At 43.0% G+C, this 24,525-nt stretch overlaps 1 protein-coding gene across 2 annotated transcripts in view; it reads right to left on the bottom strand.

Moving 5' to 3' along the window:
- LOC311146684 (solute carrier family 12 member 7-like) overlaps positions 1–24,525 on the bottom strand; it is a 99,215-nt gene that overhangs the window by 14,145 nt on the left and 60,545 nt on the right. For both annotated transcript variants that reach the window (XM_084183215.1, XM_084183216.1), the window contains exons 4-17: positions 20,516–20,662; positions 19,266–19,320; positions 18,980–19,110; positions 18,521–18,762; positions 18,068–18,279; positions 15,978–16,145; positions 14,063–14,161; positions 13,907–13,964; positions 11,492–11,666; positions 11,209–11,327; positions 9,035–9,133; positions 8,634–8,753; positions 8,210–8,314; positions 5,650–5,818 (exon numbers count right to left, since the gene is read on the bottom strand). In XM_084183215.1, coding sequence (XP_084039341.1) covers positions 5,650–5,818; positions 8,210–8,314; positions 8,634–8,753; positions 9,035–9,133; positions 11,209–11,327; positions 11,492–11,666; positions 13,907–13,964; positions 14,063–14,161; positions 15,978–16,145; positions 18,068–18,279; positions 18,521–18,762; positions 18,980–19,110; positions 19,266–19,320; positions 20,516–20,662 — 1,899 coding nt within the window. The remainder of the gene's footprint in view (positions 1–5,649; positions 5,819–8,209; positions 8,315–8,633; positions 8,754–9,034; positions 9,134–11,208; positions 11,328–11,491; positions 11,667–13,906; positions 13,965–14,062; positions 14,162–15,977; positions 16,146–18,067; positions 18,280–18,520; positions 18,763–18,979; positions 19,111–19,265; positions 19,321–20,515; positions 20,663–24,525) is intronic.

The raw sequence follows: 24,525 nt of genomic DNA, 5'->3' as shown, positions 1-24,525 counted from the left end.
CGCTTTCTAAACTTGGACATTAAGTCAAGAGTGAGGGACCAAAATAATGTTTTAACATGTGTGGCTAATAAGTGGAAACATACAGCTGACTGCAGGAATCTTTACAGAGCCAGTGGAGTTTGACATCGCAAAGCGTTTTATTGACCTCTTTGTGCTTGAATTAGACCAGTCAGTATTTATCATTGAACTTGGCCAGAGGGTAGCATGACGGAGTAAAATAACGAAATGCAGCTTTCATCAGACTGTAATCTGGGATGAGGAAGAGGATAGAGAGTGAGGTGCATAGAGAGAATCATGTAATTATGCATAAAGTTCCAACTTTATTTGTCCCAGAGGGCAATTGGCTTTGCATCAGGTAGAAAACATATACAATCTACATGGATCACAATGATAAACAATAATACTTCACCAGTTTCACCAGTATTAATCTCTAACAGTTTGCCTCAATGATATTCCAGTGCACCCCTCTGACCTGCTAGCAGGTGGCAGAGTTCTCAGTTTTGAGATCATGAATTGAAACTCCCCAATGAGGTGAAAGCACAGGAGTAAGCCTTTTAGAGTCAGGGATAATATTGCATATACTAGCACCTGTAGTGTGCTTGCCAAAGACTCCAGCCACCCGAGACATGGACTGTTCTCGGTACCTGTGCATCAAGGCTCAGACCAACAGACTCCTAAACAGCTTCTATCCCCTGACTCCTAAACAGCTTCTATCCCCTGGCCATAAGAGTGATAAATGGTTAACAACTACTGCTCTCCCTCTCTCACCGACTATCCACACCGACTCTATGCCCATCCACAGGTCTTGACCCATTCAGACAAGCTACACTGCTGCTAAAATGATTAGATGTATTACTCCATTACGCGGTTGTCCATTGGTTATTGATTTTTACCATTACCATTAGTATGTATCCTGCTACTGGTCCCTATTACTACTGTTTACATGTCTATATTACCATTAGTATATTATATTTATATTTTGCTGTTACCAGTTACTTTTACAGCTGTGTTTACATGTACACTGAGTATACAAAACTTTAAGAACATATGCTCTTTCCATGACAGACTGACCAGGTGAATCCAGGTGAAAGCTATGATCCCTTATTGATGTCACTTGTTAAATCCACTTCAATCAGTGTAGATGAAGGGGAGGAAACGGGTTCAAGATGGATTTCTAAATCTAGATAAAATTCAGACATGGATTGTGCCATTCAGAGGGTGAAAAGGCAAGACAAAATATTTAATTGCCTTTGAACGGAGTATGGTAGTAGGTGCCAGGCGCACCGGTTTGAGTGTGTCAAGAACTGCAACACTGCTATGTTTTTCACGCTCAACAGTTTCCCGTGTGTATCAAGAATGGTCCACCACCCAAAGGACATCCAGACAACTTGACACAACTGTGGGAAGCATTGGAGTCAACATGGTCCAGCATCCCTGTGGAACGCTTTCGACTCCTTGTAGAGTCACGCCCAGACGAATTGCGGCTGCTCTGAGGGCAAAATAATAGAAAATAATATTTTATATTATGATCTATACTGAACAAAAATGTAAAGCGCAACATGCAACAATTTCAATGATTTTACTGAGTTACAGTTCATTTAAGGAAATCAGTCAATTGAAATAAATTCATTAGGCCCTAATCTATGGATTTCACATGACTGGGCAGGGGCACATCCATGGGTGGGCATAGGCCCACCTACTTGGGAGCCAGGCCCAGGCAATCAGAATGAGTTTTTCACCACAAAAGGGCTTTATTACAGACAGAAATACTCCTCAGTTTCATCAGCTGTATGGGTGGCTGGTCTCAGATGATCCCGCAGGTGAAGAAGCCGGATGTGGAGGTCCTGGGCTGGCGTGGTTACACGTGGTCTGCGGTTATGAGTACGGTTGGACGTACTGCCAAATTCTCTAAAACGACGTTGGAGGTGGCTTATGGTAGAGAAATTAACATTAATTTCTCTGGCAACCGCTCATGCCAATTGCATGCTCCCTCAAAACTTGAGACATCTGTGGCATTGTGTTGTGTGACAAAACTGCACATTTTAGAGTGGCCTTTAATTGTCCAGAGCACAAGGTGCACTTGTGTAATGATCATGCTGTTTAAATCAGCTTCTTGATATGCTACACCTGTCAAAATTTGAGAGCAACACGTTTTCTGTGCATATGGAAATTATTTCTAGGATCTTTTATTTCAGCTCATGAAACATGGGACCAACACTTTACATGTTGTGTTTATATTTTTGTTCAGTATATATTATTATTATTATTATTATTATTTTTATCATTATTATCAGTGCATTGTTGGAAAGAGCTCTCAATGTAAGAATTTCACTGTACTGTTTTACACCGGTTGTATCCTGTGCACGTGGCAAATAAACTTTGAAAGTTGAAACCTGGCTTTATAAACTGGAGATGGAGTCTCTATACTCTTTGCGTAGGTCGCTGAATTGCACCTGCTCCCAGTGAGCACAAAACACTTGTAATGTAGTGCTATGTATCATATTGACTAGGCCTGAGAATCAGTAGCCAAGGGTGAATTTGTTGAAACTGTAGCTGTTCTGGACATGATGGAAAATTGACCTGCTAGGGGTTAACGCGTTATATGTTAAGTGTTAAATAATCAGATTACCTTTGAGTAACGGCGTAATGAAACACATTACTTTTTAAACAATTGGGTAATATCATCTCTCTACCGGCGTGTTATATACAGTTGAAGTCATTAAAACTTGTTTTTCAACCACTCCACACATTTCTTGTTAACAAACTATAGTTTGGGCAAGTCGGTTAGGACATCTACTTTGTGCATGACACAAGTAATTTTTCCAACAATTGTTTACAGACAGATTATTTCACTTATAATTCACTGTATCACAATTCCAGTGGGTCAGAAGTTTACATACACTAAGTTGACTGTGCCTTTAAACAGCTTGGAAAATTCCAGAAAATGATGTCATGGCTTTAGAAGCTTCTGATAGGCTAATTGACATCATTTGAGTCAATTGGAGGTGTACCTGTGGATGTATTTCAAGGCCCATCTTCAAAATCAGTGCCTCTTTGCTTGACATCATGGGAAAATCAAAAGAAATCAGCCAAGACCTCAGAAAAAGAATTGTAGACCTCCACAAGTCTGGTTCATCCTTGGGAGCAATTTCCAAACGCCTGAAGATACCACGTTCATCTGTACAAACAACAGTACGCAAGTATAAACACCATGGGACCATGCAGCCGTCATACCGCTCAGGAAGGAGACGCGTTCTGTCTCCTAGAGATGAATGTACTTTGGTGCGAAAAGTGCAAATCAATCCCAGAACAACAGCAAAGGACCTTGTGAAGATGCTGGAGGAAACAGATACAAAAGTATCTATATCCACAGTAAAATGAGTCCTATATCGACATAACCTGAAAGGCCACTCAGCAAGGAAGAAGCCACTGCTCCAAAACCGCCATAAAAAAGCCAGACTACGGTTTGCAACTGCACATGGGGACAAAGATCGTACTTTCTGGAGAAATGTCCTCTGGTCTGATGAAACAAATATAGAACTGTTTGGCCATAATGACCATCGTTATATTTGGAGGAAAAAGGGGGTTGCTTGCAAGCCGAATAACACCATCCCAACCGTGAAGCACGGGGGTGGCAGCATCATGCTGTGGGGGTGCTTTGCTGCAGGAGGGACTGGTGCACTTCACAAAATAGATGGCATCATGAGGAAGGAAAATTATGTGGATATACTGAAGCAACATCTCAAAACATCAGTCAAGAAGTTACAGCTTGGTTGCAAATGGGTCTTCCAAATGGACAATGACCCCAAGCATACTTCCAACGTTGTGGTAAAATGGCTTAAGGACAACAAAGTCAAGGTATTGGAGTGGCCATCACAAAGCGCTGACCTCAATCCTATAGAACATTTGTGGGCATAACTGAAAAAGCTTGTGCGAGCAAGGAGGCCTACAAACCTGACTCAGTTACACCAGCTCTGTCAGGAGGAATGGGCCAAAATTCACCCGACTTATTGTGGGAAGCTTGTGGAAGGCTACCCGAAACGTTTGACCCAAGTTAAACAATTTAAAGGCAATGCTACCAAATACTAATTGAGTGTATGTAAACTTCTGACCCACTGGGAATGTGATGAAAGAAATAAAATATGAAATAAATCATTCTCTCTACTATTATTCTGACATTTTATATTCTTAAAATAAAGTGGTGATCCTAACTGACCTAAAACAGGGACTTGTTGTCAGGAATTGTGAATTGTGAGTTTAAATGTATTTGGCTAAGGTGTATGTAAACTTCCGACTTCAACTGTATATATATTTTTAAAGCCTTGTCTCTACCGAATTCATGCTGTAACTCGTTTCCTGTTGTCTTTTTTTTTTTTGCAATGGCCATCTCAGTCTAAGGACTTGAACCCCATTGAAGACCTGTGGTTTGAATTGAAGAGGGCAGTGCATAAGCACAGACAGAGGATATCAAGGATCTTGAAAGATTCTGTATGGAGGAATGGTCTATGATCCCTCCCAATGTGTTCTCCAATCTCATAAAACATTGTAGAAAAAGTCTCAGTGTCATTATGGAGTATTGAAAACAGGGGTGACAATTTTGACCCCTATCTTTTTGAGATTATTTTAAATGACTTTATAAACAAAATCTCTTTCTCTGAGCAATTGTATTAGTATAAAGTAATATCTAAATTATTTTGAGCATAGAATGTAGTTCAGTACTTGTATTATTTATTTTACAGTCTTTTTTGCTCATATTTATCAAGGGTGCCAATAATTATGGACCTAACTGTATGTGACTGACTGTGATAAAGGCAATGGAAAAAGAGTGTATTGTCTTTTACATAAACAAATGAACAACGCTATAGTTGATTTAATTGCATGCCGCATAGCCATACAGCCTAGGCTACTAAGCACAGTAACATAATTAAACTCTAAATATGCTATTCTCTTCTTTTGAAATACATTTTATTTGTTGCATAATGTTTCTTAAGGCCTGCCTAAACGGAAATAATAATGCATTTCTTTGTGATCGTGTATATTAAATGGATTTATTAGACTGTTAAAATAGATGCCTGCAGCATTGGTATTCGTCGAGGCCCGGCTATTCTAGTGTTAAAAAATGTAAAATATGATTTTGTGTCTGTTATATCATTAGTATTGTATCCTCTTCTACATTATTAAATTGATGGATGACCAACATGCCTCGTTGCCAAGATTCATTTGAGGATGTTTGTGAAAGAAAGTAATGCAAAAGTAATATAATGAGTATTTATTTTTATTTTTTATTTTACCTTTATTTAACTAGGCAAGTCAGTTTAGAACAAATTCTTATTTACAATGACGGCCTACACCGGCCAAACCCGGACGACGCTGGGCCAATTGTGCGCCACCCTATGGGACTCCCAACCATGGCCGGTTGTACAGCCTGGAATCGAACCAGGGGGTCTGTAGTGACGCCTCAAGCACTGAGATGCAGTGCCTTAGACCACTCCGCGTTACTCTGCACAGAAAGTAATATTCATAACGTAACGCGTTACTTTGAAAGTAAGGAGTTATATGTAATATATTACTTTTTCAAGTAACGAATCCCAACACTGGATACGAATTCCCTGCCTCCATGATCATGTGATATGAGTGTCTCAGTCTCACCTGCTCTGCGCTCTTGGCCTTGGCCTCCAGGGTCATGTAGGTGCCCTCCAGCACAGAGCTGACAATGGTCAGGCCTTTCCCTGCCTTCAGCTGGGTGGTGAAGGACAGCAGACGAGGGTGTTTCACCCCCAGGTCTGCATCCAGCTTCAGTAGCACCAGTAGCTGAGGTCTGGGGGGAGAGATAAGGTAAAGTACAGTCAGTATGTGTCAATAGATAGGCATCAGGAAAAGTCCCTAAACTAGGTCACCAGACAGAACAGCAAGACAACTGTGTGTATGCTAGTCATCAGATCTACACTAGATTCTACAGTCTTCAAACTGACAATGCAGCCCATATACAGTCATGTGAAAAAGTAAGTACACCCCCTGGAAAGTTTATTTTATTTTTTACATATTTGGACAGATGGATATGTAATCTTCACTTCAACACTATTGACAGATAAAGGTAACCTAATTTAACAAATGACACTGAAAGATTATACTTTGCAATAATTTATTCATCAAAAATCTACAGAAATGCAATTCCATAGAGCAGAAAAGAATAAGTACACCCCTAGCTTCAATAGCTTGTGTTGCCCCCTTTGGCTGAAATAACTTAATGTAGACGTTTCTTGTAACTGTCTATCTGTCTCTTACATCGACTGGGAGACATTTCTGCTCACTCTTCTTCCCAGTACTGCTTCAACTGTGTCATGTTCGAGGGGCTTTCTTGCATGCATGGCCCGCTTCAAGTCCCCCCGCAGCATTTCGATAGGATTAGGATCTGGGCTTTGACATTCCATATCCCTTCATTTCCTCTCTTTGAGCCATTCTGTTGTAGCTTTGCTTTTGTGTTTTGGATCATTGTCCTGTTGCAAGATCCATGTTCAGTTCAGCTTCAGCTTTTTGACAGATGGCCTCACATTCTCCTCAAGAATTCTCTGGTACAATATAGAATTCATGGTTGACTCAATGACAGCAAGTTGGCCAGGCCCTGAGGCAGCAAAGCAGCCCCAAACCATAATGCCACCGTCTCCCATGCTTTACGGTTGGTATGAGGTTCTTCTGTTCAAAGGCAGTGTTTCATTTTTGCCAAACATTGCATCTGGCATTGCGGCCAAACAACTCCACCTTTGACTCATCTGTCCAGAGCACATTGTTCCAGTAGTCTTGGTCTTTACCCAGGTGTTGTCTAGCAAACATCTGTCGTGTCTTGATATTCTTTTTTGAGAGCAGAGGCTTCTTCCTTCCTGACGTCCCATGTAGGCCAAATTTGCGTCTCTTTCTGACAGTTGACTCATGCACTTCAACATTGATTGTGGCAGGAGAGGCCTGTAGATCCCTTGATGTTACCCCCTGGGGTTCTTAGAGACTTTTATGAGCATCTTTCGGTCAGCTCTTGGGCTGTATTTGGTGGGATGACCTGTCCTAGGTAGATTGCCAGTGGTCTGGAATTTTCTCAATTTATAGATGAGCCGTCGGACAGTGGAATGATGTACTTCGAATTGCTTGGAAATGGATTTGTAACCCCTCCCAGACTCATGGCCATCAATAATCTTTCTTCTGAGGGCCTCGGGGAGGTATTTTGATCTTGGCATGATGTGTTACCACACACCCATATGGTTAAGACCAAACCAGACCAAGTTTCTAATCTTTATGGAAGTTTCTCTCTAATGATTTTCTAATCATTTGCACCTGTTTTGGTGCACCTAATTCTAATTTTAGCCATTTTATGTGATGGTAAAGGTAGGGGTGTTCTAACTTTTTCCGCATAAGGAAAATGAATTTCTGTTTATTTTAATTGCATAAAATTTTCAAAGTAATTTTTTTTGGTGTGATTTGTTAAATTGGGTTACCTTAAATCAATGAATCTGGTGGGAATTTAGCTCAAATATCCATGTGTCCAAATATGTAATAAAAATAAAAAAAATAGAAACACCACTTTCCAGGGGGTGTACTTACTTGACTGTATGTTTTAATTTCAAAGACATTCTAAGGTTTGTATCATTCACAACTAAAGCTACCAAATAACTAAATCTAGCATATAGAACCAGTTTCAAATTATCACTTTTACGCTCAACATAGCCACTTCATATGCGCACTCGCTCTGTAATGGAAAAAATATCCTTTCTATTTTATTCAGCTAAATTCAATTATATTCTTCTTACTATAAAATGCCACAGGACTTATAAGCATATCTTGTCAGCTTAATGAACAGGCCTACAACCTATGGCATGGAGCATAGCCAGATAACATAGACCTACAGTAGGCCAACTCATATTCTGTTCTTCTGAAATACATTCTCTTCATATCATAATGTTTGTTTAGACCTGACTAAAATAAATAATGGAGTTATTGTGATGGTGTAAATTACATTTATTTATTAGACTTTCTAAACGTTCCAAAGGCGCACATCAGCAGCTGTATGCTTAGAGGCCTGGAGATGCTCAATGTGTTTATGTTAGGAGGGGGATTATTTAACATACTCTTTGAAGAGGCAGAGTTTTATCATCACTACACTTTGGCCCTTAGTCCAGGAGTCATCCCCACCCTACGCTCTACACTGTTCTCAGCCTCTCACCTCCAGTTCTTAGTGTGTGTTGGCACCTCCTCCAGGCGGATCAGAGCATAGCGAGCAGCGTTCAGGGACAGACCTCTGATCCCGTCTCCCCACTCCTTCATTGCCCTGAGAGGAAAAAGAGATCAGGTAGTGGGTTAAAAAAGGCAGAAACACTATAGGATTTCAGAGATCTCACACATTAGGTAACAAAAGCAATGCACCAAACTGTAACCAAACTGAAGCCAATTATAACACAGAGTCCAGAACATGGGTTAAAGAAAGGGTGGGACATGCGTAGAGATGTATGATACTGTGTTATATTTTATTGTGTGGGGAATGGGCACACTACATAAAAGCTGTTAGTCACACATTTAAGGACCACAACCAATGTAATTACAATACAGTACAATGTTATTGAGCTGTTATTGGGAAACCAAACTCTTACCCTCTGTACTCAATGTACTTATAGATGCATCCAGCGATGGACATGGCTAGCAGGGCATAGTACCAGGAGGAGATGAACATGAGGGAGAGACAGAGACTCATCCCCAGGAATGACAGAGTCCTGCAGGGACCAGAGAACAGGGGCTTATTGATTGGGCTTATTGTTTGGCTAGACATTAGGTCAGTGTTCCTTAGTCCTGGTCTTTCTTGGACACCTACTTTTATACCATACCAACACTAACACACCTGATTTAATTAATCAAGGGCTTGATGATTAGTTGATTGGGTGAATCAGGTGGGTTAGTGCTTTGTTGAAAAAAACACCTGCACTCCTTGTGGGTCCAAAGGTCCAGAATGGAATATAATAGCATTTGGTGCTTTTGGAATGAGAAATGAACTCACCAGTGGTAGAACTTAAACCTGGGCCTCCAGTTGGGAGTGCGTAGCAGTGTCTGGACGGCACAGGCTAGGTTGACAAACAGGTAGCACATCAGGAAAAACCTGAAACCCATCCCCACAGAATAGACAAAGAAAAGTGACTTACTTCAGACCAACAGGCCTTTTAAAAGGGCAATGAGAGGTAGGATTCACAGAGGAGAAAGGATTGGGATTTCCCTTGCAATTCAAACAATACTCAGGTACAGTGAGCGAAAAAAGTATTTGATCCCCTGCTGATTTTGTACGTTTGCCCACTGACAAAGAAATTAAATGGTAGGTTTATTTGAACAGTGAGAGACAGAATAACAACAAAAAAATCCAGAAAAACGCATGTCAAAAATGTTATAAATTGATTTGCATTTTAATGAGGGAAATAAGTATTTGACCCCCTCTCAATCAGAAAGATTTCTGGCTCCCAGGTGACTAAAAGGGAGTGCTCCTAATCTCAGCTTATTACCTGTATAAAAGACACCTGTCCACAGAAGCAATCAATCAATCAGATTCCAAACTCTCCACCATGGCCAAGACCAAAGAGCTCTCCAAGGATGTCAGGGACAAGATTGTAGACCCACACAAGGCTGGAATGGGCTACAACACCATCGCCAAGCAGCTTGGTGAGAAGGTGACAACAGTTGGTGCGATTATTCGCAAATGGAAGAAACACAAAATAACTGTCAATCTCCCTCGGCCTGGGGCTCCATGCAAGATCTCACCTCGTGGAGTTGCAATGATCATGAGAACGGTGAGGAATCAGCCCAGAACAACACGGGAGGATCTTGTCAATGATCTCAAGGCAGTTGGGACCATAGTCACCAAGAAAACAATTGGTAACACACTACGCCGTGAAGGACTGAAATCCTGCAGTGCCCGCAAGGTCCCCCTGCTCAAGAAAGCACATATACAGGGCCGTCTGAAGTTTGCCAATGAACATCTGAATGATTCAGAGGAGAACTGGGTGAAAGTGTTGTGGTCAGATGAGACCAAAATGGAGCTCTTTGGCATCAACTCAACTCGCCGTGTTTGGAGGAGGAGGAATGCTGCCTATGACCCCAAGAACACTATCCCCCACCGTCAAACATGGAGGTGGAAACATTATGCTTTGGGGGTGTTTTTCTGCTAAGGACAACATCAAAGGGACGATGGACGGGGCCATGTACCGTCAAATCTTGGGTGAGAACCTCCTTCCCTCAGCCAGGGCATTGAAAATGGGTCGTGGATGGGTATTCCAGCATGACAATGACCCAAAACACACGGCCAAGGCAACAAAGGAGTGGCTCAAGAAGAAGCACATTAAGGTCCTGGAGTGGCCTAGCCAGTCTCCAGACCTTAATCCCATAGAAAATCTGTGGAGGGAGCTGTTCGAGTTGCCAAACGTCAGCCTCGAAACCTTAATGACTTGGAGAAGATCTGCAAAGAGGAGTGGGACAAAATCCCTCCTGAGATGTGTGCAAACCTGGTGGCCAACTACAGGAAACGTCTGACCTCTGTGATTGCCAACAAGGGTTTTGCCACCAAGTACTAAGTCATGTTTTGCAGAGGGGTCAAATACTTATTTCCCTCATTAAAATGCAAATCAATTTATAACATTTTTGACATGCGTTTCTCTGGATTTTTTTGTTATTATTCTGTCTCTCACTGTTCAAATAAACCTACCATTAAAATTATAGACTGATCATTACATTTACATTTTAGTCATTTAGCAGACGCTCTTATCCAGAGCGACTTACAGTTAGCGCATACATTAATTTTATCGAACCCACAACCCTGGCGTTGCAAACGCCATGCTCTACCAACTGAGCTACATCCCCTGCCGGCCATTCCCTCCCCTACCCTGGACGACGCTGGGTCAATTGTGCGCCGCCCCATGGGTCTCCCGGTCACGGCCAGCTACAACAGAGCCTGGATTCGAACTCAGGATCATGTCTTTGTCAGTGGGCAAACGTGCAAAATCAGCAGGGGATCAAATACTTTTTTCCCCTAACTGTAAGCACTATAGAATTCATGAAGTAAAAAACAAAACAAAATAAACAACTGAAACACCTGACGCAAACTCACATTTGGTAGATTTACACACAGACCGTGAAGAAAATAAATACTCGCATTGAGGCAAGATTATTCACAATGAGCGAAACACTCACATTGAGAGAATGGGGGCAACAGCATCCAGTGATGCAATGAGGATTCCAATCTCACAGATCCCAGCAGTCATCAAGAGGGCCCAGGTAGGTTCCCCATTGGCTTTACCATGACCAAACACCTAAAGGAGAGAGAGAGAGAGAGAGAGAGAGAGAGAGAGAGAGAGAGAGAGAGAGAGAGAGAGAGAGAGAGAGAGAGAGAGAGAGAGAGAGAGAAAGAGACTAGCTGAAGTGTTTCTGTTGTCCAGATGCAATAGCAAGGACAGAGTCTATAGGACCTTCTTACCTGCAGGAAGGGGACGATCCCATCGCGTGCTATGGCCTGCAACAGGCGAGGGGCGCCGGTGAGACTCTGCAGCCCTGCCCCACAGCAGGAGAAGAAGGAGCCAATCACGATTACCCACGGAGAAGGCCATGCCAGAGTTCCAATCACCAAGTTCTTCTTAACCGAGTCCCCAAATCTGTAGCAGAAACACACACAGTTGAATGTTATACAAACACAGGTACTGTATAGGGTGGAGGTCAGAGACCTGGCCATGTGGTGCCAGGATAACAACCTCTCCCTCAACGTGACCAAGACAAAGGAGATGATTGTGGACTACAGGAAAAAAAAGAGGACTGAGCACGCCCCCATTCTCATCGACGGGGCTGTAGTGGAACAGGTTGAGAGCTTCAAGTTCCTTGGTGTCCACATCACCAACGAACTATCATGGTCCAAACACACCAAGACAGTCGTGAAGAGGGCACGACAAAGCCTATTCCCCCTCAGGAGACTGAAAAGATTTGGCATGGGTCCTCAGATCCTGAAAAAATTCTACAGCTACACCATCAAGAGCATCCTGACTGGTTGCATCACCGCCTGGTATGGCAACTGCTTGGCCTCTGACCGCAAGGCACTACAGAGGGTAGTGCGTACGGCCCAGTACATCACTGGGGCCAAGCTTCCTGCCATCCAGGACCTCTATACCAGGCGGTGTCAGAGGAAGGCCCTCAAAATTGCCAAAGACTCCAGCCACCCTAGTCATAGACTGTTCTCTCTGCTACCGCACGGCAAGCGGTACCGGAGTGCCAAGTCTAGGTCCAAAAGACTTCTCAACAGCTTCTACCCCCAAGCCATAAGACTCCTGAACAGCTAATCATGGCTACCCGGACTATTTGCACTGCCCCCCACCCCATCTTTTTACGCTGCTGCTACTCTGTTAATTATTTATGCATAGTCACTTTAACTCTACCCACATGTACATATTACTTCAACTACCTCAACTAGCCGGTGCCCCCGCACATTGACTCTGCACCGGTACCCCCCTGTATATATAGCCTCCCTACTGTTATTTTATTTTACTTCTGCTCTTTTATTCAACAATTTTTTTGTTGTTGTTTTATTTAACTTTGTTATAAAAAAATTAATGCACTGTTGGTTAAGGGCTGTAAGTAAGCATTTCACTGTAATGTCTGCACCTGTTGTATTTGGCGCATGTGGCCAATAAAATTTGATTTGATTTGATATTGTACAGAACAGAACTAGACTGAAAGAAAGACTGTTTGAGACAAATTGAGAGACATAAATCTGAGCACATACTGTACACATCATGAAAAACCCATGTAATAAGCTTAGGCTGATTGGGACAGAACAGCTAAACACCCTACATCATGACATTGAACTTATTGGCACACAATGTTCTCTTTACAACGCTGTCCGTTTACGTGCAGTCTTTCCTTCTAAATGCGCAACAAGGGGCTATCTGTATGAATGACACAAATAGATATTTGATATAGAAATGATACAGAGCAGTGAAGGCTTCCGCATCAAAGTTACATAATGACATAACAGCTATTGACATGTTGTAAATAATAATAGTACTTACTTGGAATACTAACTGTGGAATAATAATAGATGTACAGTGGCTTGCGAAAGTATTCACCCCCCTTGGCATTTTTACTATTTTCTTGCCTTACAACCTGGAATTAAAATTGTTTTTTGGGGGGGTTGTTTCATTTGATTTAAACAACATGCCTACCACTTTGAAGATGCAAATTATTTGTTATTGTGAAACAAACAAGAAATAAGACAAAAAAACAGAAAACTTGAGCGTGCATAATTATTCACCCCCTCTGATTTATGCCCTCCTTGCCTGGTCTGTGAGTTTTGGTGGGCGGCCCTCTCTTGGTAGGTTTGTTGTGGTGCCATATTCTTTCCATTTTTTAATAATGGATTTAATGGTGCTCCTTGGGATGTTCAAAGTTTTGGATATTTTTTTATAACCCAACCCTGATCTGTACTTCTCCACAACTTTGTCCCTGACCTGTTTAGAGAGCTCCTTGGTCTTCATGGTGCCGCTTCCTTGGTGGTGCCTCTTGCTTAGTGTTGTTGCAGACTCTGTGACTTCTGAAGGTAATTGGTTGCACCAGATCTTATTTAGGGGCTTCATAGCAAAAGGGGGTGAATACATATGCACGCACCACTTTTCCATTTTTTTGTTTTTACACTTTTTTGAAACAAGTAATTTTTTTCATTCCACTTCACCAATTTGGACTATTTTGTGTATTTCCATTACATTAAATGCAAATAAAAATCCATTTAAATTACAGGTTGTAATGCAACAAAATAGGGAAAAACAACAAGGGGGATGAATACTTTTGCAAGGCACTGTATTTTATATAGCACTTTTCATTATAAAGATAATGCTTAAATAGTACTTACTTGTCTCTCAAAACGACACCCTCGATACAGGCACCAAATAGGACCACACAGGTCATGTCTGGGAGTTGTGTTTAAGATAGAAATAGTGCTGTATCACAGATCATACATGGACACACACCACACACAAACACACCACACCGGTTTCCCCAAGGATACAAATAAAAGAAGTAGTTGCTATGGCCAGGATGGTGCCGATGGGAATCGATCTCTGGGCATCTCTCAGGTCTCCAGATCTGTTGGAGCCCGCCATGATTCCTGTGACAGAAACACACACATACAGTGGGGGAAAAAAGTATTTAGTCAGCCACCAATTGTTCAAGTTCTCCCACTTAAAAAGATGAGAGAGGCCTGTAATTTTCATCATAGGTACACGTCAACTATGACAGACAAAATGAGGAGGAAAAAAATCCAGAAAATCACATTGTAGGATTTTTAATGAATTTATTTGCAAATTATGGTGGAAAATAAGTATTTGGTCACCTACAAACAAGCAAAATGTCTGCCTCTCACAGACCTGTAACTTCTTCTTTAAGAGGCTCCTCTGTCCTCCACTCGTTACCTGTATTAATGGCACCTGTTTGAACTTGTTATCAGTATAAAAGACACCTGTCCACAACCTCAAACAGTCACACTCCAAACTCCACTATGGCCAAGACCAAAGAGCTGTCAAAGGACACCAGAAACAAAATTGTAGACCTGCACCAGGCTGGGCAGACTGAATCTGCAACAGTTAAGCAGCTTGGTTTGAAGAAATCAACTGTGGGAGCAATTATTAGGAAATAGAAGACATACAAGACCACTGATAATCTCCCTCGATCTTGGGCTCCACGCAAGATCTCACCCCGTGGGGTCAAAATGATCACAAGAACGGTGAGCAAAAATCCCAGAACCACACGGGGGGACCTAGTGAATGACCTGCAGAGAGCTGGGACCAAAGTAACAAAGCCTACCATCAGTAACACACTACGCCGCCAGGGACTCAAATCCTGCAGTGCCAGACGTGTCCCCCTGCTTAAGCCAGTACATGTCCAGGCCCGTCTGAAGTTTGCTAGAGTGCATTTGGATGATCCAGAAGAGGATTGGGAGAATGTCATATGGTCAGATGAAACCAAAATAGAACTTTTTGGTAAAAACTCAACCCATCGTGTTTGGAGGACAAAGAATGATGAGTTGCATCCAAAGAACACCATACCTACTGTGAAGCATGGGGGTGGAAACATCATGCTTTGGGGCTGTTTTTCTGCAAAAGGGACCAGGACGACTGATCCGTGTAAAGGAAAGAATGAATGGGGCCATGTATCGTGAGATTTTGAGTGAAAACCTCCTTCCATCAGCAAGGGCATTGAAGATGAAACGTGGCTGGGTCTTTCAGCATGACAATGATCCCAAACACACCGCCCGGGCAACGAAAGAGTGGCTTCGTAAGAAGCATTTCAAGGTCCTGGAGTGGCCTAGCCAGTCTCCAGACCTTAATCCCATAGAAAATATTTGGAGGGAGTTGAAAGTCTGTGTTGCCCAGCGACAGCCCCAAAACATCACTGCTCTAGAGGAGATCTGCATGGAGGAATGGGCCAAAATACCAGCAACAGTGTGTGAAAACCTTGTGAAGACTTACAGAAAACGTTTGACCTGTGTCATTGCCAACAAAGGGTATATAACAAAGTATTGAGAAACTTTTGTTATTGACCAAATACTTATTTTCCACCATAATTTGCAAATAAATTCATTAAAAATCCTACAATGTGATTTTCTGGATTTTTTTTTCTCATTTTGTCTGTCATAGTTGACGTGTACCTATGATGAAAATTACAGGCCTCATCTTTTTAAGTGGGAGAACTTGCACAATTGGTGGCTGACTAAATACTTTTTTCCCCACTGTACAGAAGTTGAAATTCAGGAAATCACCATCATACATGAAGCAGAAAACACCATAACAGAAAATACATAGTTCTTCCAAACCGTAAGTTACAGTAGCACCCCTACATTCTGCTTGAGGGTGACAATCAATAAATAATGTAATATTATGGTAGCTACATTATGTCTATGGTGCCAATATGGCCGATATACCAACCTGTGACAGAGGGGAAGTAGATTCCCACCAGCAGAGTGAAGAAGGTTGAGATGTCATTGAAGATGTAAGGCTTGTAGATATCTCTGGAGTTATCCTGGGCTGGGACAGACGACAGATTCTTCTTCTCTACCAACATCCCACTCGGCCCGTAGTCACCCCACATGTTGTCTAAGGGGGACACAGAGGAGTCACATTATAGTAGACTATAAACTGTTTATATCCAAATGTTTTGTCATTAGCCATTTAAACATTTGTATTATGCAATAACACATGTATTCCAATTGAGAAATAACACAAAAAAAGATAGAACTATTTTGACTTCCTAATTCAAACAACAGGTTGAGAAGACAAACCTGGAATTTGTATAAGGATCCCCATTAGCCACTGCCAAGGCAGCAGCTACGGTTGCTGGGGTCCAAACAAGATTAAGGCAACTACATCACCATTTAAAAAATACACTGCTCAAAAAAATAAAGGGAACACTTAAACAACACAATGTAACTCCAAGTCAATCACACTTCTGTGAAATCAAACTGTCCACTTAGGAAGCAACACTGATTGACAATACATTTCACATGCTGTTGTGCAAATGGAATAGACAACAGGTGGAAATTATAGGCAATTAGCAAGACACCCCCAATAAAGGACTGGTTTTGCAGGTGGTGACCACAGACCACTTCTCAGTTCCTATGCTTCCTGGCTGATGTTTTGGTCACTTTTGAATGCTGGCGGTGCTTTCACTCTAGTGGTAGCATGAGACGGAGTCTACATCCCACACAAGTGGCTCAGGTAGTGCAGCTCATCCAGGATGGCACATCAATGCGAGCTGTGGCAAGAAGGTTTGCTGTGTCTGTCAGCGTAGTGTCCAGAGCATGGAGGCGCTACCAGGAGACAGGCCAGTACATCAGGAGACGTGGAGGAGGCCGTAGGAGGGAAACAACCCAGCAGCAGGACTGCTACCTCCGCCTTTGTGCAAGGAGGAGCAGGAGGAGAACTGCCAGAGCCCTGCAAAATGACCTCCAGCAGGCCACAAATGTGCATGTGTCTGCTCAAACGGTCAGAAACAGACTCCATGAGGGTGGTATGAGGGCCCGACGTCCACAGGTGGGGGTTGTGTTTACAGCCCAACACCGTGCAGGACGTTTGGCATTTGCCAGAGAACACCAAGATTGGCAAATTCGCCACTGGCGCCCTGTGCTCTTCACAGATCAAAGCAGGTTCACACTGAGCACATGTGACAGACGTGACTGTCTGGAGACGCCGTGGAGAACGTTCTGCTGCCTGCAACATCCTCCAGCATGACCGGTTTGGCGGTGGGTCAGTCATGGTGTGGGGTGGCATTTATTTTGGGGGCCGCACAGCCCTCCATGTGCTCGCCAGAGGAAGCCTGACTGCCATTAGGTACCGAGATGAGATCCTCATCCTCGAATTGCCAAACGTCAGCCTCGAAACCTTAATGACTTGGAGAAGATCTGCAAGTGGGACAAAATCCCTCCTGAGATGTGTGCAAACCTGGTGGCCAACTACAAGAAACGTCTGACCTCTGTGATTTTTTGCCACCAAGTACTAAGTCATGTTTTGCAGAGGGGTCAAATACTTATTTCCCTCATTAAAATGCAAATCTATTTATAACATTTTTGACATGCGTTTTTCTGGAATTTTTTGTTGTTATTCTGTCTCTCACTGTTCAAATAAACCTACCATTCAAATTATAGACTGATCATGTCTTTGTCAGTGGGCAAACGTACAAAATCAGCAGGGGATCAAATACTTTTTTCCCCTCACTGTAACACATTATTACACCACTACTCTACCACTAAATATCTACAATACAACAAGTATAATACCACAATGCAACAATATTATAACATTACAATGTACGTTTGTTAGCGTGTGTGTGTGCCTGTGTGTGTGTGTCTCTTCCCAGTCTGCGTTGTTCATGATAATACTTTGATAAGTTATGATATGACCATGGTAAGTGAGTAACTAGTAGTAAGAATGTAGTAGGCCTGGTAACATTTCTACTGTGTTGGTCTTCACCAAGCCTGTCCAGTGTAGTAATGTTCCCCAGACAGTGGGTTGTGGCTGACCTTTGATGACCCCGCTGAGCAGGCCTGGGATGCCCTGGATCTCAGTCACGTTGTTCAGGGTAAAATATTCATCACAGGTAGCGTTGAGGTGGGGGCTGCCACAGAACAGCTCCCACAGCTTGGTGGTATACGTCACGTTCTTGATCACCTCAGTCTTCAAACACTTCTCAAAGTTGTGGTTCTGCAAGGAACGGTTCCCCAGGAGACAGATTCTGTAGGAAACATACAAATATCCATAAGGAGATTTTCTTGTGTAAAGAAAATATAATATTTTCCTTTTGGCCACTGTAACCGCTGCATAAAAGAGTCTATTAATATGTGTCTCTCTGATATCAGCCCCATAAGATCAGATGACTGGTCATATACAGTGTGCATATTACTCTGACTAGACAAACACAGGCACAAGCATTTCCTATGCCAATAGACTAACTATAACTCATAAATCGAACTCACGGGAAGTCTGGTCGTTCTATGACGGTCTTGATGACTCCGGCGTAGATAGCCATGATGGAGAGCACCACACAGGTCAGGAAGACCAGGGCCAGCTTGTTGACATATCTGACCCCCACAAACACCACTAGAGCCATAAGTGCCAGACAGCAGGTCCCGTACACACGCATGTTATTCAGCATGGCTTCCGTCTCGTCCTCCTTCTTCTCTGCCACAAACACTGCATTGTTCGGCACGATGTACGTCTGGAACAAGAATAGGAGACAGCTAGGACACTAACTTCATGAAACATTGTTTGGGCCTGACCATGTGACATGTTCAGGAAAAACTCTGGGCCATTGTTATAGGCTATAACAAGGTATCAACTTCTGGAAGAGTCATGCGGTCATTAAAAACGCCTGGCTCGAAACATTGTGTACATCCTACAGTATATCATGACCAGGCATTCTGTTCCATCCTTACCAGTAGGATTTCAATAGTACCCAGAATGTACATGGAGCCAGCGAACGTTGTGCCAAGGTAGAAGCACAAGCCCACAGCCCCACCAAACTCTGGTCCCAAAGACCTGGAGATCATGTAGTAGGAGCCTCCGGCTGCATGGGGAAAGAGAACAGATCCAGGTAAAACCACCAAAATAAACCACCAAGGTAAAATATTGACAGTACTATAGTGTTAAATAACCATGTCTCCATAAAATCACAGGTTGAGGTTTCTTATTCAAGGTGAAAATAAGTTGAACTGGCATTACCTGGCACTACACCATTTGTTGCAATAGCGCTCATTGATATCGCTGTCAGCATGGTCTGTAAGGGAGGAAAAAATACAAAATACTAGCATTGTTGGGTGTATGGATACAATTTCCTCAGGGAGTGAAAAATGAGATGGCTAAGATAGACAGAGAATACTACAGTATAGTACAACTCCCCAAAAGAAAGGAAAGTAAAGTGCCTCCCGAGTGGCGCAGTGGTCTAAGGCACTGCATCGCAGTGCTAGCTGTGCCACTAGAGATCCTGGTTAGAGCTCTGTCGTAGCCGGCCGCGACCGGGAGACCCATGGGGTGGCGCACAATTGGCCCAGCGCCGTCCAGGGTAGGGGAGGGTTTGGCACGCTAACTCGGTCGCCAGGTGTACGGTGTTTCCTCCGGCACATTGGTGCGGCTGGCTTCCGGGTTAAGTGGGCACTGTGTCAAGAAGCAGTGCGGCTAGGTTGGGTTGTGTTTCGGAGGACGCACGACTCTCGACCTTCGCCTCTCCCGTGTCCGTACGGGAGTTGCAGCGATGGGACAAGACTGTAACTACCAATTGGATACCACGAAATTGGGGAGAAAAAAAGGGGGGTAAACTCCCCCACCCCCAATAAAGAAGAAAAAAAAGAAAGGAAAGTAAATACCGTATTTTCCGCACTATAAGGCGCACCGGAGTATAAGCCGCAGCAGCTAAATTGAATGATATTGAATGATGTGTACATATATAAGCCGCACTGGACTATAAGCCGCAGGTGTTTTAATGTTTAATTACCATATGTAAGGGTTCGTGCACAGAGGGGATTGTCGGGAAAGAGACAAACTGTCTCGCTCTCGTAATGTCTGTCTGTCTTGCTCTCGTTCTGTCTCTCGTTCTGTCTCTCGTACCACTCTCGGTTCCACGCGCTACCCGTCTCACTCTTTTCCGGCCTCCAGCTTTTCCTGCTGGAGCCCGCCGCTTAAAGGTGGGGGGCGCGGACCGGTCATAGAGCCCATAGAGTTAAAGTTGGTGGACTGTAACCTGTAAAATCCATAGATTTAGGAGGTCTTCTAGTGGCCGTTAGCTGTAAAAATCCATAGATTAGCCGCACCGTTATATAAGCCGCAGGGTCGAAAAATGGGAAAAAGGCGCGGTTTATAGTCCGAGAATTACGGTAGTCAAAAGGGAGGAAAGTAAATAGTCATACTAGATGTATTGTAGACCTATATTACTCACACCTTAGTACTCTTACATAGTTCTATTGAAAAGTACTCACACAGGTGCAGCACATGACGACAATAGCGAAGGACTCCATGATGCCAGCGGTGCCAACGATCCAGGTAAGACGCAGGAAGAGGATGACTCCCAGGAGGTTCTGCATGCAGGGCAGGTACACACCGATGAATGTGCCCATCTGAGGACTCTAGAGGTGCCAATGTAGAGGGCCAGGGAAGAGGAGATAGGATTACCATGAGTCAGGTTATGGTACAGTAGGGCCTTGTAAGGTATACTGTAACGCCGCAATAAAGAGTACAATACAATATAATATTGTACAATCCTGTATTTTATTTAATTTTTATTTATTTTTCATTTATTGAATATTAAAACATACAATCTACCTGTAGTGAAGCCGCTCAACATTTACATTACATTCAGTCATCTAACAGAGCGGCCCACAGAAGCAACCAGGGTCAACACCCTACCCAAGGGCACGTTCACAGATCTCCCACCAAGTCAAAACAGGGACCCAAACCAGCGACCTATCGGCTCGATTGAGCAGACCTTCCCATACAATTCATAACTCTACCATTCCAATATCATTTAAAAACAAAATACCCTTTTTCAAATATATTTTCCATAAATACAGGTATTTTCTCAACCGGCACATTTGAGTTCAACCATAATATTTATTGTCATATTTATTCTATCTTTTCAGGGGGATGAAATTGGTATTGTAACCAGCTCTGCAATGCTTGTTTGAAAAAGAGAGATACTTTGAAAAAGGTTTTATTTAAAAAAAATGGAAATTAGACATGGCAATCTGCACAAAGGCAAAAAGGCCATTTTTTAATAATGGATAAGCTTTTCTTAGTAATCTAAGTAAAAAGTTTCAGGAGTAGCTAGCGCCATAAGTAAGTGAGTAAAATGAGATATGACTAAGGAGTTAATCAGTGTAATTCTTCCATAAATAGACCGGTATTTACCTCTCCATGGTTGCAGGATCTTGTCTATTTCTACTAGTTACCTATTGAAATTAATGTTTTAATACGTAATATGTTACACTTACCATAATTAGGTTTTAGCCCAGAGAGTCCAGAAGTGTTACCTTCAATGAGATATTGCAGGGATCTAGCTTGCGGACTTAATATAAAACTTGAGTCGTCGGCATACACGGTCACCTTTGTTTTTAAGCCTTGGATTTCTAATCCTCTAATGTTGTTATTTGATCTGATTTTAATAGTTAGCATTTTGATGGCCATAACGAATAGATATGGTGACAGCAGACACCCTTGTTTAACTCCTCTTGACAATTCAAAACTGTCTGAGAAGTGGCCACTATTTACTATTTTACACCTGGGGTTGCTATACATTACTTTTACCCATTGAATAAGAGTCTCACTGAAATTGAAGAAAATCCAGGCATTTATACAGTGCATTCGGAAAGTATTTCCCGAGCTCTTCAATTTTTCCACATTTTGTTATATTACAGCCTTATTATAAAATTTATAAAATTGTTTTTTTCCCCTAACCAATCTCCACACAATACCCCAACTTGACAAAGCAAAAACAGGTTTTTAGAAATGTTAGCAAATGTATTAAAAAGAAAAAACTGAAATACCTTATAAGTATTCAGACCCTTTGCTATGAGACTCGAAATTGAGCTCAGGTGCATCCTGTTTCCATTGATTATCCTTGAGATATTTATACAACTTGATTGGAGTCCACCTGTGGTAGATTCAATTGATTGAACATAATTTGGAAAGGCACACACCTTCTATATAAGGTCCCACAGTTGACAGTGCATGTCAGAGCAAAAAACAAGCTATGAGGTCGAAGGAATTGTCCGTAGAGCTCCGAGACAGGATTGTGTCAAGGCACAGATCTGGGGAAGGGTACCAAAAAAGTTATGCAGCATTGAAGGTCCCCAAGAACACAGTGGCCTCCATCATTTTTAAATGGAAGAAGTTTGGAACCACCAAGACTCTTCCTAGAGCTGGCCGCCCGGCCAAACTGAGCAATCGGGAGACAAGGGCATTGGTCAGGGAGGTGACCAAGAACCCAAATTGTCACTCTGAAAGAGCTCCAGAGTTCCTCTGGGGAGATGGGAGAACCTTCCAGAAAGACTACCATCTCTGCAGCACTCCAACAATCAGGCCTTTATGGTAGAGTGGCCAGACGGAAGCCACTCTTCAATAAAAGGCACATGACAGTCCGCTTTGAGTTTGCCAAAAGGCACCTAAAGGACTCTCAGACCATGAGAAACAAGATTATCTGGTCTGATGAAACCAAGATTGAACTCTTTGGCCTGAATACCAAGCGTCACGTCTGGAGGAAACCTGGCACCATCCCTACCGTGAAGCATGGTGGTGGCAGCATCATGCTTTGGGATGTTTTTCAGTGGCAGAGAATAGTCAGGATCAAGGGAAGAGAAAGATCATTGAAGGAAAGATGCTCCAGAGCACTCAGGACCTCAGACTGGGGTGGAGGTTCACCTTCTAAAAGGACAACAACCCTAAGCACACAGCCAAGACAACGCAGGAATGGCATCGGGACAAGTCTCTGAATGTCCTTGAGTGGCCCAGCCAGAGCCCAGACTTGAACCCACTCGAACATCTCTGGAGAGACCTGAAAATAGCTGTGCAGGGATGCTCCCCATACAACCTGCCAGAGCTTGAGAGGATCTGCAGAGAAGAATGGGAGAAACTCGCCAAATACATGTGCCCCAAGCTTGTAGCGTCATACCCAAGAAGCCTCGAGGATGTAATCACTGCCAAAAGGTCCTTCTCCGTGGCCGACGTGAGTAAGACATTTAAGCATGTTAACCCCCGCAAGGCTGCCGGCCCAGACAGCATCCCTAGCCGCGTCCTCAGAGCATGCGCAGACCAGCTGGCTGGTGTGTTTACAGACATATTCAATCTCTCCCTATCCCAGTCTGCTGTCCCCGCATGCTTCAAGATGGCCACCATTGTTCAAGTACCCAAGAAAGCAAAAGGGACTGGACTAAATGACTATCGTCCCGTAGCACTCACCTCTGTCATCATGAAGTGCTTTGAGAGACTAGTCAAGGATCATCTTTTTTTTTGTCATATCACCTCTACCTTACCGGTCACCCTAGACCCACTTCAATTTGCTTACCGCCCCAATAGATCCACAGACGATGCAATCGCCATCACACTGCACACTGTCCTATCCCACCTGGACAAGAGGAATACAAACAGTGGGGAGAACAAGTATTTGATACACTGCCGATTTTGCAGGTTTTCCTACTTACAAAGCATGTAGAGGTCTGTAATTTTTATCATAGGTACACTTCAACTGTGAGAGACGGAATCTAAAACAAAAATCCAGAAAATCACATTGTATGATTTTTAAGTAATTAATTTGCATTTTATTGCATGACATAAGTATTTGATACATCAGAAAAGCAGAACTTAATATTTGGTACAGAAACCTTTGTTTGCAATTACAGAGATCATAAGTTTCCTGTAGGTCTTGACCAGGTTTGCACACACTGCAGCAGGGATTTTGGCCCACTCCTCCATACAGACCTTCTCCAGATCCTTCAGGTTTCGGGGCTGTCGCTGGGCAATGCGGACTTTCAGCAAGATTTTCTAATGGGTTCAGGCCTGGAGACTGGCTAGGCCACTCCAGGACCTTGAGATGCTTCTTACGGAGCCACTCCTTAGTTGCCCTGGCTGTGTGTTTCGGGTCGTTGTCATGCTGGAAAACCCAGCCACGACCCATCTTCAATGCTCTTACTGAGGGAAGGAGGTTGTTGGCCAAGATCTCGCGATACATGGCCCCATCCATCCTCCCCTCAATACGGTGCAGTCGTCCTGTCCCCTTTGCAGAAAAGCATCCATTATGTTTCCACCACCATGCTTCACGGTTGGGATGGTGTTCTTGGGGTTGTACTCATCCTTCTTCTTCCTCCAAACACGGCGAGTGGAGTTTAGACCAAAAAGCTATATTTTTGTCTCATCAGACCACATGACCTTCTCCCATTCCTCCTCTGGATCATCCAGATGGTCATTGGCAAACTTCAGACGGGCCTGGACATGCGCT

Source organism: Coregonus lavaretus, assembly GCF_964263955.1.
Source record: "Coregonus lavaretus genome assembly, chromosome: 19".
Taxonomy (NCBI): Eukaryota; Metazoa; Chordata; class Actinopteri; order Salmoniformes; family Salmonidae; genus Coregonus; species Coregonus lavaretus.
This window is presented reverse-complemented; position numbering and strand designations above follow the sequence as displayed.